Source organism: Marmota monax, unplaced genomic scaffold (assembly GCF_021218885.2).
Source record: "Marmota monax isolate L192 unplaced genomic scaffold, Marmota_monax_Labrador192_F-V1.1 WCK01_AAM20220418_F8-fsc00015, whole genome shotgun sequence".
Classification (NCBI taxonomy): Eukaryota; Metazoa; Chordata; class Mammalia; order Rodentia; family Sciuridae; genus Marmota; species Marmota monax.
The window spans coordinates 13,426,578-13,441,293 of record NW_026692194.1 but is presented as its reverse complement, the minus strand read 5'-3'; the positions used below and the strand labels follow the sequence as shown (position 1 = coordinate 13,441,293).

General features: G+C 34.6%; 1 protein-coding gene across 5 annotated transcripts in view; it reads left to right on the top strand.

Moving 5' to 3' along the window:
* The window catches only part of Acyp2 (acylphosphatase 2), a 155,969-nt gene that overhangs the window by 22,581 nt on the left and 118,672 nt on the right, over nt 1-14,716 (top strand). Inside the window, exon 4 of one of the 5 annotated variants that reach the window (XM_058573133.1) lies at nt 9,878-13,303. The exons of the other annotated variants lie outside the window; for them this stretch is intronic. Within the exon in view, the coding sequence (XP_058429116.1) occupies nt 9,878-9,929 (52 nt within the window). The 3' untranslated portion in view covers nt 9,930-13,303. Of the gene's footprint in view, nt 1-9,877; nt 13,304-14,716 lie in introns of those variants that run through there. 5 annotated transcript variants of the gene reach the window in all.

Here is a 14,716-nt window from a genome sequence, read left to right as displayed (position 1 = left end):
AACAATTTATGTTATTTCCTCCTCATGTTGTTGGCAATGGGTATGATTGCTCTCTAATTTTTCTTTTTATCTGATTGGCTATTGGGTGATTGTTATTTCACTATAATTTGCAATTCTCTAATTATTAGTTAGCTTGAGCATCTTCAAGGTTATTATTGAGATATGATTTATCTTCCCAGTCATTTTTGTTTATTTCTAGTTTTTAATTTGAATTAGTTTCTTCTTTGATTGACTATTTTTTTAGTGTAGTTCCTTCCTTTGCTGGTTTTTACTTTTTTTTTTTAATTTCATCTTCATGGAATATTTTGTTGAGAATATTTTAAAGTGCAGGCTTTCTGGTTGCGAATTCCTTTGATTTTTGTTTATCATGGAAGGTTTTTATTTCATATTCAAATCTGAAGCTTAATTTTGCTGGATATAGGATTGTTGGTTGGCATCCATTTTCTTTCAGAGCTTGGTATATATTATTCCAGGACCTCCTAGTTTTGAGGTTCTGGGCTGAGAAATCAGCTGACACCCAAATTGATTTCCCTCTATACATCTGATTTTTTTTTCTCTTGCAGCCTTGAAAATCTGAATGTTAGGCATTTTTATTATAATATGCCTTGATGTGGGTTTGTTGTAATTTTGCATATTTGAGGTCCTATAAACCTCTTGTATTTAATTTTCCGTTTCATTCTCTAGCTTTGGAAAATTTTCTGGTATTATTAAATTGAAAAGATTGTGCGTTCCTTTAGTTTGTATCTCCATGCCTTCATCTAGCCTGATAAATCTTAAATTTGGTCTTTTCAGTTATCCCATAATTTTTGGAAGTTCTTTTCATGGTTTCTTAACATCTTCTCTCCATGGTCAACTCTATTTTCAAGATTATATATTTTGTCTTCTTTGCCACTTCTTCCAAGTGGACTTGTATATTGGTGATGCTTTCTACTGAATTTTTAATTTGGTTTATTGTTTCCTTCATTTCAAGAATTTCTGTTTTTTTTTTTTCAAAATCTCTCTTTATTGAGATCTCTTTATCTCCCCATCTTTTTATTTTGCTACCTGTATTTGCTCTCTTACATCATCCTTTCCTTCACAGATCAATTTAATGATGTACATTCTAAACTCCTTCTCTGACATTTCTACCACCGTGGTATTGATGGATTCTGTTATCAGAGTATCTTGGTTTGCTTGGGGTGATTTGTTCTCTTGCTTTTTCATGTTGTTTGTGTGTCTACCCAACTAACAGTAGAGTTTCTGAGGCAGTAGAGTTTCTTCTATTCTGTGGACTTATGGTGTCTGTGAAGGTTTCCAGTACCTCACAGTTTAGGGGGAGACAAGTAATAACAACAACCAATGCAAATAATTTACAGCATTAAACCAAATAGTTCCTACTATGATGTCTACAATGTTAATTGTAATAATGAACAGAAATTATATGATCAGGTATAGCCTATAATAACAGCAAGTTTGCAAAAGGGTTTACGTTTTCAAATGGTGGACAGGGAGAGAACAGAAGTGATATAGGGTGTGATGATTATGAGGGAGGAGGAGAGAAGACAGAAGTAAAAGGTTAAAAGAAGGGTGATGGGGAGAATAATAGGGATTGGCTGTTAGCAGAAGAGAAGAGAGAATCAAGGGAACCAGGTAGGAGAAAAAATATACATAAAGAAAAAATTTAAATAAAAAATTAAAAGAATATAAAACAAAACTAAAATATACTAATCAAATATTCTAGTTCACAAAAAAACTAATCCATGTAAAATAATTGGCTTCAAAAATGCTAGACATGAGGGGCTGGGGTTGTGGCTCAGCTGTAGGCTCTTGCCGAGCATGTGTGAGGCACTGGGTTCAATCCCCAGCAACACATAAACAAACTAAATAAACAAAATGAAGGTATTGTGTCCATCTACAACTAAAAAAATATTTTTTTAAAAATGCTAGACATGAGAAGGAAAAAAAAAAAAAGGAAACTGTATAAATGTCCATGTACTTAAAGGTCACAATTAAACAGTGAAAAAAAAATTTTTTTTTGATGAAAAGTTGAAGAATTCTTTTTTTTTTTTTAAATTTTATAAGTGGTAAACATTTTATTAAATATTCCTAAAATTAACAGTTAAACAATAGAAATTGAATATTGACATTTTAATAACAGTTTATCACTGACATATAAATATTTTTAATGTAATCCATTATAGTCCCTAAGTTCAAATGTACAACATTCTTAACCTTCATCAATTTCCAGAGAAGTTGGAATAAGTGGTAATGAATATTTAGAAATACAAATGAGCAGACCATGGTGGCACACACCTGTAATCCCATCTGTTTGAGAGGCTGAGGCAAGAGGATCACAAGTTTGAGATCAGCCTCAGAAACTTAGCAAGACCCTGTTTTAAAAAGTAAAAAGACAGGGGATGTGGCTCAGTGGTTAAGCTCCCCTGGTACCAAAAAATTAAAAAAATAAAAATAAAAGTAAAAGCAAAAAGAAGAACTTGAATTTTCAAGGATAAGAATATATACTTAGAATACAAAAATTTATTATACTGAGAGATCAGGAGGGAACCTATTTGTTGGTATTTGATACCAATTTAGAGATTCCCTCCTAGTCTGATGTGATCAAATTATGAGTTGAAATGATCTTTCCTTAATAATAAACTTTCCATTGATTAATTAGGACAAAGAAGACACAGTCTCATCATTCTCTGAGTTGAATTTATTTCTGGAAGCTATGATGAGAGTTTAAGCTAGAAATTGGTTTTAAGTTATGTCACATGGGGAGATCATTGAGTGATTGGTGCCTATATATGTCATTCTTATTTTTTCCCTTGATTTTCTTTTTTTTCTATATATGTCATTCTTGATAAGAGCTGTAACTATCAAGTGACGCCACACAGGAGTTGACACTCAAATATATTCTCTGTGACAACCTGAGGTAATAGGGCACAGATTCTTGTCCCCACATTGAGGATGAATGGCACCTACTGACACCCAGAGATGAAATATAGTCCCCTCCAAAATGAATTTGAAGCAGTATTCTTTGAGTACCTGCCTACTGTTGGGTTATGGCTGTGAATGGGTTATGGCTGTGAATTTCTTTCTTTCTTCTCAGCTTCTCAGAGGTTTTAGGAGTGTGATGCTCCACCCTCTGGATTGCTGGAGTGAGAGAGGTAATCCGGTAGGTGGAATTCCTGGAGGCAGGGTTTAGTCTTCTGCAGGCTCCAGGCTCTTTGCTGAATGCCAATTGGTCTAGAGATTTTAAGTCAGTGCATCTCCAGCGCCTGGTACTTGCTGGTCCACGCTCCAAGACTGTACCCCAGGGATCATCCCTGAGTTCAACTCATATGGTGGGGGAGCCAATTCTTAGTCTCCTACATCACCTGCAGACCCCACGTTTTCTGGTTCAGTCTCCAATTTCTCCCGCCTCTGCCCTTCCAAGTTCCTGACCAGAAGCATTTCTCCCAACTGGTCCCGCAAGCAGTGGAATCGAAGAGGGGTAGAGCCTGGTGGGTTTCCATGCCCAGTTGTCCCTTGTGTAAACCTCTCTCCACATTTGATTTTCTTCTGGAAACTTAAACATGTGCAGCATGTGTTTATTGGCCCTGTATTTTGGGCCAAATTTCTAGTTGGGCATTTTTATGATGTCAAGAGAATTGACATTTTTATGCTATTATATCTTCCCATATAAGAATATGAATGTCTTTCCATTTGGTTAGATTTTAAAATTTATCCTTTAATATGATTTTCTTCATATAAGTTTTGTACTTTTCTACATAAGTTTACTCCTTTGTATTTTACTGATAGCTTCATTATTGTATATGGAATATTTTTTCCTAATTCTGTTTCTAGGTGTTTATGCTTGAATATGGAAAGCCCAATGACTTTGTGTATTTATTTTACATCATAGTGTTACTTTATCAACTATTATTATCAATTCTACTAGTTTTTAAAAATTATATTTCATTGTGTTTCTAAATATATATAATTTGGCAATTTGTAAAAAATAATGCATTTTTTTTCTCAGTGTTTATTTCATTTGTAGTACTGCCATAACAATGTTGATTAATAATAGTAATAGCAGGCATCTTTGTCTGTTTTTTATTTTATTTGAAATAGTTTTACTGTTTCACCAAGTGGAAAGATATTTGCTGTTGGTTTTTCATAAACACACTTTATCACATTGAATTTCACTTGTATTCCTGGAATTAAGCTCTGGTTGATTCCAGTGTGTTATTATTTTTTCTTAATTTTTAGTTGTAGATGGACACAATACCTTTGTTTTATTTATTTATGTGGTGCTGAGGATTGAACCCAGTGCCTCACACATGTGAGGCAAGTGCTGTACCACTAAGCTACAGTCCCAGCCCCCAGTGTGTTATTTTTTTGAGTTATTACCTAATATTGCTTGGCTAATATTTTGTTTAGAACTTATACATCTATGTTTATAAATGAGACTATGATTTTATTTTTGGTACTCTATCAAGTTTTAATGTTAAAATTTTGGCTTCATAAAACACGTTAGGAAGTTTTCCATCTTTTCATTTATTCTGGGATAATTCAAATATTGTTAGAATATTGTTCTGGGATTCCACCTCTTGGGTCCCCTTCTTCCTCCGGGAGAAGTCTTTTCTGCTGTCCTTTAATAAACTTCTACTTTCCACTCTGAAAAAAAAAAAAAGAATATTGTTCTAAGTTAGATTAGCTGAAACAAATTATGAAATCAGGTGGTCCTGATACCATCTCAATATAGACCTTCAAACACATTTCTAACTTAGTCTGTGGTAATTAGTGTATTTGGGTTTTCCACTGGTGGTGCTTAGATTCTTTTATATTTTGCTAAGAAATTACCCAATTTTTTCTAGGTTTTCAAATTTATTGCCATAATTTTTGCATTTATGTATTTATTGAAGTGCTAGATATTGAACCCAGGACCACACACATGGCATACCTGGTGCTGTTTTTTGTTCACTACTAGGGATTGAACCCAGGGGTGCTCTACTAGTGTGCTATATCCCCCAGCCCTTTATATTTCTTATTTTGGACAGGTTCTTGCTGTTATCCAGGCTTGCCTGAACTTGAGATCCTCCTGCCTCAGCCTCTGAGTTTCTGGAATTTCAGGTGTGCATCACTGTGCTGGGGAATTAACATTTTTTAATTAGTAGAAGGAGTATACTCTAAAGTAACAATAAAACTATTGTATAGTAAATACATACGAATACCAGTCATTTATCATTAAGTATTATGTGCTGTACATAATTGTGTACACTATACTTTTATACAAGTGGCAGTACAAAAGATTTATTTACATCAGCATCACCACAAATACGTTATGCATTGGGCTACGAAGTTATTATGGCCATAATGTCACTAGGTGATAGGACTCTCCAGGTCCATTGTAATCTTCTGGGACCACCATCATATGTATGTTCTGTTGTTGACTGAACATCATTATGCAGCACATGACTGTAGTGTTTGCTATTATTTTGTTTAATCCTTTCCAGTTCAATTGCTCCCTGCCATTTCATCTTTCTTTTTTACATTTCCTATGCGTTTTATGTTATTCTCTGTATTTTTGTCCTTTTTTGATTATTTTAACACAATGTGAACGTTTCTCTTTTTAATGGCAGAACTTGGTCTCTTCACCTAATATAATTGATTTGTGTGCCACATTAGTTTCTTTATGTTCATTGTACCAGTGGTTTGTAACAACTGACTTCATTATTCAGAAGCACTTTACAATTTTTATTTTTAGTTTGAATCAATACATTTATGTGTTCTTTAAAGTTTTTGTAGTGAACTAGAACACATAATATGTGTGAGGTATGAACCCACAGGTTGATGAATTAGATTAAAGCAAAGTTCTTTCCCCTACCATAGCACCTTGGATCAAGTAGGTCATAGGCATGAGTCTACTTTTGGATTCTCTATCCTGTTTCACTGGTCTGTTTTTCTATCCTTGTATTAATACCATACCATATTAATTATTGTATTTTTATTGTAAGTCTTGACAACTGGTAGACAAGTTATTCCAATTTATTCTTTTTCAAGATTGCCTTGGCTATTCTAGTACTTTTGCATTGTAAGTTTTATATATCTAGTTGTCAAGGTCCACAATCTGTTGGAATTTTGCTGGAACTGCATTGAGTATATAGATAAATTTGGGAAGAATTTATGTACCAAATGTAAGAAGCCTCTTCTTTATTTTGTTCTTCTTCAGTTCTTTAAATAGTATGATATAATTTTCTGCATAAAGGCCTCGCATATCTCCCTGCTTGTATCTGATAGTTTGGATGTATTATAAATACTATCTATTTAAGCATTTTATTTTTTCTTTATTGCTAATGTATAAAATACAATTGAATTTTTCATATTGCCTTATTTCCAGCAACTTTACTAAACTCACTTATTGGTGCTAATAATTTGTATATAGATTATTTTGAATTTTCTATGTAGCTGATCTTATATATCATCTGAGAATAGTGAGAACTTTATTTCTCCTTTTTCCAGTCCTTTTATCTTTTATTTCTTTTTCTCATCATGCTTCTGGTTAGGTCTTCAAGTGCAATATTGAGTAAGAAGAGTAGTGATAATAGGCATCTGTGCCTTATATTCCTGATCTCAAACTTTCAACAGTGATGTCAACAACTAAACTATTACATAGCATATTTTACTGTCAAATAGAAAATATTTACTACTAAATTGGTATTTACTATTTACAAGTAAGTAATAGTCTTATTATAACTGTACTTTACTTTAAAAAACTGCCAGTTTCAAAGAGCAGAAACTGAGAGAGCAAGGACTTAAAGGTATTTACAAAAGTGTGCGTATAATTACGAATCTTGGAATCTAGATTGGACAAGAAAAATATATAAACTGGAATAGAATTGATGGGCAGAGAAAAGTGGTTCTTTCATTGGGTTTTGGATCTCAGGAATTGCAACAACTTGGATAAGCTCTTTCTAGTGTAGTCTAGAGTCAGTGGAGTCAATTTAGAAAGGATGGGGTAGAGTGGGGTTGTGAAATTGTCTCTGTCTCCTTCCCCACTTTTGTATACGTGAGTTCTTTAATTGATCCTTGTTTTTTCTGTGTTCATTAGTTCTATAACTGTATTTTTTTAAAAAATATTTTTTAGTTGTTGATGGACTTTATTGTCTTTATTTTTATGTGGTGCTGAAGATCGAACCCAGTGCCTCATGCATGCAAGGCGAGCATGCTACCACTTAGCCACAACCCCAGTCCCTATAACTGGATTTTATATGACTATTGCTAAGTGGAAATTCCTCCTGCTGTCTGAAAAAATTGAAATGTTATACATTTTTGTGTTGTCATGCTTTTCTCCTATTACAATTTTTTAAAAGAGAGTAAACAGGACTGTGAAACCTCTGTGCTAGTTACCCAGTTTCAATAACAGTTAACTTTCTGACATTCTTGTTTCATATATCCCTCCAACTTTTCTTTTGTTTTTGTTATCTTTAGAGCATTTAAAGCAAATTTCCACCATCATTTAATCACCTGTAAATCCAGGTAACTGATATGGAATCACCAATATTTGACAATGAAACCCACAAAACCTGTAAAACAGCAATTTCATGCTGTTCCATCTAATATTTTACTATGTTTCTTAAACTGAAATTCTATGTACCTGTCTATATATATTTTAAGCCCCACAACAAATTTACCTTCAAGCATCAAAGTGCATCACATAACCTGTCAATCATGCGATTCCCCCTAGGCCTGTCTCCTCCCAGTCTGGGTCTAGATATGCTGCACAGCTGCCACTCTGGAGCTTCCCTTTGCTTTTTCTGTGGAGCAGGCGCCTGTTTCCTTAATCTTGTGTTTACATCTTTCTTGGTTTATTCTCTTATTTTTCAGAAACATGGTTTTCCATAAGAGAAAGGAATTCTTTCAAGGAAAGTGCATGAAAGAAAATTTGCATCATTTACCTTCATACTTGGCTGATTGAGTCATAAAAAATTCTATGGTAAAAATAATCTGCTCAGAATTTTGGAGGCATAGTACCAAAAATTCTAGTGTTGATGTTAAAAGAGGTTTGATGTCACTTGAGTGCAAAGGAATGTGTGTTACAACTGTTTATTCCTCTCAGAAAACTCATTAGATGCTCAGTTTATCCCTCTTTTTCTGCATTCTTATAATCACCTGCTTTTGTGCATATTTTAATTTAACTTTAAATGCTGGTGTCTTGGAAGAGGAGAGTGATGTATGTGTGTGTGTGTGTGTGTATGTGTACACACATATAGTGATTTATATGTTATATTAGTATTTAATATATATTAACATATATTTAATATATATTAAAATATATTTTTAAACTTGACACATAATACTTGTACATATTTATGGGATAGAGTATGATATTTCAATACATATACAATGTATAATGGTCAGATCAGGATTGGTATATTCATGATGTGAACATTTCTTGTTCATCTGTAACAAGAACATCCAAAATCCTCTCTATTAGCTACTTTGAAATATACAGCTAATTGTTGTCACCATAGTTATTGTATTGTGTTATAGAACATTAGAAGTTTATTTCTCCTATCCATGTAATTCCTAGGCTCTGGTAACCACTATCCTTTTCTCTACTTTTGTGAGATCAACATTTTCACTTCCACATAAAAGTGAGATCCTGTGGTGTTTTGTACCTAACTTATTTCACTTAACATACCATCTTCCACTTCCATCCATGTCGTTGCAGATGACAGAACTTAATTCTTTTTATGGCTAAATAGTATTCCATGCTGTATATGTACTACATTTTCTTGATCCGTTCATTACCTGATGGACGCTTAGTTGTTCCATTTCTTGTCTATTATGAGGAGTGCTGCAATGATTATGGGGGGTGCATATGTCTCTTTGACATAATTGATTTTGTTTCCTTTGGATATACACCCAGTAGTAGACTTGCTGGATGATGTGGTAGTTCTAATGCTAGTTTTTTTTTTTTTTTTTTTGAGGAAACTCCATGCTGTTTTTCATAATGGTTGTCCTAATTGACATTCTTACCAAGAAGGTCTGAGACTTCCCCTTTCTCTGAGAGAATATTTGTTCTTTGACGTTTCCTCTACCTCCCCCACTCTCGATTCTTTTTTTCAGAACTTCTATGTGAACCTGATCCTCTGATTTTCAACATTTTTGTACCTTGTTTCTTAACATTATTCTCTGGGAAGTTGCCTTAATTTTGTCTTTCAACCTTTCTATTATTTTTGTTTATTTCTGTTAGTGTATATTAGCCAGCTTTATTTCATAGCATATCATTCTTTTATTTTTCAAATATCTTTGAGGATATTACTTGTGTTTTTCTTTTTGAAAATTTCTTCTGCTTTTTGCATTATTTATGTGTCCTCTAGGCTCATTTTCTTTTCTCTCTCTTCTCCTTGCATTTTTAAAAATGTTTTGCTTTTTTTAAAAAGTGTTTTCTTTTTTTATGTCATATTGCAGACTTTCCTTAAATCATATTGTCAGTAATTTAGTCACAAATAAAAACAGACAGCCAGGAATAAATAGGAGTTGAAGGAAACCTTCCAACATGTAATTGTAGACTTGTGAACTTGAGGAACAGTAGGGAGCGGGTCTTTTTGTTGGGGTCCTCCAGATGTCAAATCTGAGGGTCCTATCCTCTGCATTACCTGGTATCTCCAAATCGCGAGTCTTCTGGGCTTCCATGGGGTGAGCTGATTTGCTTCTAATTATTTTTCCAGGCCTTTAGGCTGAAGCATTCTTTGTTTTACTGCTTTCCATCTGCTTTTCTTCATATAAATATTTGTCAAAATCTTGTTAAGTTTATAGTTTTGTATCAGGAATGTTTTCAGCTGCAAATTAACAGAAAGTTGGACTTAAAATGGTTAAAACAAATAAGAGTTCATTTTTTTTTCAGTCAAGAAATCTGGAGGTACTTGGTTACTGGCCTTGGTTCAGTAGCTCAGTGATCTCAGGACCAACATCTTGGTGATTATCTTGGCCTTTCCTTATTGGTCAAAAAGGGGAAAGTGCAGCTGCATATAATACAAGTAAGTCAAGAAGAAGGACAGAAGGAAAGGGTAAGGTTTGTGCTGCATTCCCTGGCCCACCCCCAAACAGACATCTACTTGTGCTTCATTGCTTTGCTCAGCATCATATGGTTACTCCTTGCTATGTGACAGGGAGACTGGGAAACTGGTTGGCATATTAATACACTGAACAAGATTGATGTTCTTCTGGCCAGGGAGAAGGGAAGGGAAAGTGTACCGAGTGCTCAATAAACAATGTCTGCTGTATCTTTCATATTTTGATGCTGTAATTTTCATGGGATTTCAGATAAAAGAAGATAAATGTGCCATTTTGTAATTGCACTATGAAAATTAAGTGAGAAAATGCATGTAAAGCACTTAGGATGGTACCTGGCACATAGTCAGCACTCAGTAAATATTCTCACCACTATAAGACACATGGTGCTCCACTTTGTGCTTGTTTAGTGGCTGTTGGACTATTTGGGTAGAAATGCCACAAGGTTCCTAGCTATGTCCTTGCAGAAAAATTGGGCTAGAGCAATAAATTTGGTTGCCATGATTATGTGGATAGATTTGAGGCCATACACGTGAATGGGATTATCCAGGGAGAGCTTGTGTAATGACAAGCAAGCAGGAAGAAGACACTGGAGAATGTAAATTAAGTTTAGCCAACATTGTGAGATGTGATGTCATTACAAATAAACATATTTAGGTTTTAAAGAATGAATTTATTTCTGTGGTACAACATACTATTTAAGGAATTGAGTTATCAGAAAATTGAACTACATAAGAGATATTACAGAAATAGTTATAAGATCAGGCAAAATGTGGCACATTTTAAAATATATATCCTTATTTTCTTCTAGTTATTAAAAAAAGAAAACCTTAAAAAATGCCATGATGCTGAAGTACAGAAAGTAGAGTTAAAATGTCTTTAAAAATATGAATTTGGTTTGTTCCCAGATTTTAGAAATGTGGAATACCACAGGGACTGTTACTTAGAGACAGCCTGGCTGTGATTATAGCAGCCCCGTTCTGTCTTACTAACAAGCCAGAAGCGTCCAAGGACTCACTGCAGATGTGTATGTGTTTGTTTTCCTCTTTTGTGTTTTATTTCCTCAGAAAGAATAACTGATAACTTTCTTTTGCAAATTGCACTATATGATTCCAATTGTAGAGGTGAGTTCTGTCAACATTTTTTGATGCATAGGAACTATTTCAAATCTATTGTTCCTTTAAACCTACTTTTTTGGGGCAAAATTAAAAATGTTTTCTATTTCTTAGTAATCATTTTAAATTAATGTATAGAATTATGACACTGGGCATAAGCCTTTAAATCCTCACATAATATATTTTTCTTAAAGACCGCATGGTAATTTTGCACAGCAAAAACCAATTGTATTTGGAGACAGTGAGCCAAATTCTAAAATTAAAATTACATCTTGATTGCTACAGATTTTTAAAACCATATGTCCTGTATCTGTCTCCTGTACTTCAAAGGATTGTTAAGGACTGGTGTATGTATACAAGGAGATGATCAAATGGTTCCATGTCTGGAAAACCATTTCATAATAGAAGGAATGCTTGAAAGCATGGGGGATATTTGGCTGGGGAAAAAAATACTTCAGGGAATCACGATAGTTTACATCAAGTATTGAAGGGCTGATACATGAAAATGGATAGATGTTCTACAACCCAGAAGGCAGGAATTGTGGTTGTAGTAATGGGTGCATTTGCTTGTTTCTGCTAGCCCTGATAAAATAATTTTTTTTCTATAGACCATCTAATGTACTTAATGGTGGAATTTTATCATTAACTCAAAGCAGTCTAGATCAGGGATTGGCAACACACAGCATGTTGGCCAGAGTTGGCCAACTGCTTGTTCTGTAGATACAGTTTTAATGAAGCACAGCCACTCCCATTTATTTATGTTTTGCCTGTGGTTGCTTTTATGGTTCAACAACCAAGTTGAGTTGTGGTAACAGAGACTAAATGGCCACAAAGCCTAAAGCATTTACTATATGACCCTTCACAGAAGTGTTTGCTAGCTTCTGTGTAGGTATCTAACAAGTTAAGGGTGTTGTAAAAGTCTGACTAGTTGAATGGTGTGTTAGACTGGGTGACCTCCCAGGTCCAGTCCCGCTAAGATTCTGCGGTTCTATAGAGCTGACCATGTGCAGTGTTCCCAGTTCAAGAGTTAGAATAGGCCTGTTCACCAGTGGAGTTGTTTTTACCTTTTCCAGAGATATGTGGCATTTGTATAAAACATGAAATTTGAACCAGATTCTGCTTTGTGAAATGACATTGTTTTGAATGTTGTAGCTGTTATTGTAGTCGATTGGAATGAAGCAGTAGATTTATGAACAATTGGGGGGAGTCAGATTCAAAATTATTTAATTTTTAAAACAGTACTGGGGAGTGAACCCAAGGCCTCTCACATGCTAGGCAAGTACTCTGCCACTGAGCTACATCCCCAGCCCTTTTTAAATTTTACTTTGAGACAGAGTCTCACTAAGTTGCTGAGGCTGGTGTTGAACTTGCGATCCTCCTTTCTCAGTTTCCCTAGCAGCTGGGATCACAAGTGTGTGCCATTATGCCTGGTAGTTATTTAATATTTTTTAAAATAGTTTTTCTCTGGAAGACCATTAATGGTATGAATTTCTATGTAACAAGAATTACTACTTTTTCCTAGATTTTTCATCCAGTAAACTCAAAGCATTTTGCTAATATCTTTTATGCGTTATTCACCAAGGTCCTTTTCACACAAATAGATGGGGCTATTAAGAGGGTTCCATTGGATGTCATATGATGATATAGAAGACTTGGATGTTTTTCAGGAAAAAAAATTCATTGAGTAGCTGTAATTTTGGAAAATATGTTGTGTAATCTATCTGATATACATTAATAGGATACTAGAAACTATCTTTTTGTTATTAGCTATTTATGATATTACAATGATCTTGGCAATTCATACACTTGAATCATTGGGGTATAATTTCTCATTTTTTAGAAACTATCTTGGTAAGGTTGGAGTTCTAACACCACATTTGACCTCAAATACTATCATTTATTTTCCTTTGTAATATTACAGATTATATTAACATTTAAGTCTTTAAATGTATGAATTTTGCTTTAAAATTCACATTTTATATATGTGAATTTATTAAGGTAACCAAATTTAATGAAAAAAATGCATAACAGGACTAATTACTTTTTACTTTTTGTAGTGCTGGGGATCAACCTAGGGCTTGACACATGCTAGGCAAGCACTGTACCACTGAGCTATATCCCCAGCACTAGCATTAATTTCTTTAAAAAAAGAGAAATGCAAATCAAAACCACCCTAAGATACCATCTCACTCCAGTAAGATTGGCAGCCATTATGAAGTCAAACAACAACAAGTGCTGGAGAGGATGTGGGGAAAAGGGTACTCTTGTACATTGCTGGTGGGACTGCAAACTGGTGCGGCCAATCTGGAAAACAGTATGGAGACTCCTGGGAAAGCTGGGAATGGAACCACCATTTGACCCAGCTATTGCCCTTCTTGGACTTTTCCCTGAAGACCTTAAAAGAGCGTACTACAGGGATACTGCTACATCGATGTTCATAGCAGCACAATTCACAATTGCTAGACTGTGGAACCAACCCAGATGCCCTTCAATAGATGAATGGATAAAAAAAATGTGGCATTTATACACCATGGAGTATTACGCAGCACTAAAAAATGACAAAATCATAGAATTTGCAGGGAAATGGATGGCACTAGAGCAGATTATGCTTAGTGAAGCTAGCCAATCCCTAAAAAACAAATACCAAATGTCTTCTTTGATATAATGAGAGCAACTAAGAACAGAGCAGGGAGGAAGAGCAGGAAGAAAAGATTAACATTAAACAGATACATGAGGTGGGATGGAAAGGGAGAGAAAAGGGAAATTGCATGGTAATGGAGGGAGACCCTCATTGTTATACAAAATTACATATAAGAGGTTGTGAGGGGAATGGGAAAATAAACAAGGAGAGATATGAATTACAGTAGATGGGGTAGAGAGAGAAGATGGGAGGGGAGGGAGGGGGGATGGTAGAGGATAGGAAAGGTAGCAGAATACAACAGTTATTAATAGGGCATTATGTAAAAATGTGGATGTGTAACCGATGTGATTCTGCAATCTGTATTTGGGGTAAAATTGGGAGTTCATAACCAACTTGAATCTAATGTATGAAATATGATATGTGAAGAGCTTTATAATGTTTTGAACAACCAATAAAAAAAATTAAAAAAAAAAAATAAATAAAAAAAATCAATATGCTTTAGTTTTTAGGGCAGTTTTGGTTTACAGAAAAATTGAGTGACAAATACAGTGTTTTCCCCATGTATCTCCTTAAATCCCTTAACACCCCAGATCCCCTATTATTAACAACTTGCCTTAGTGCAGCACATTTGTGAAAATTGATGAGCCCATATTAATACGTGATCATTGGTTAAAATCCATAGTTTACATTAGGGTTCATTCTTTTTTTTTTTTTTTTTTTTGGTACTGGGGATTGAATCCAGGGATGTTTAATCACTGGGCCACATTCTCAGCCCTTTTTTGTATTTTATTTAGAGACAGGGTCTCACTGAATTGCTAATCCCGCCAGGTTGCTGAGGCTGGCTTTGACCTCAAAATCCTCCTGCTTCAGCCTCCTGAGCTGCTGGGATTACAGGTATGTACCACTGCACCAGCTA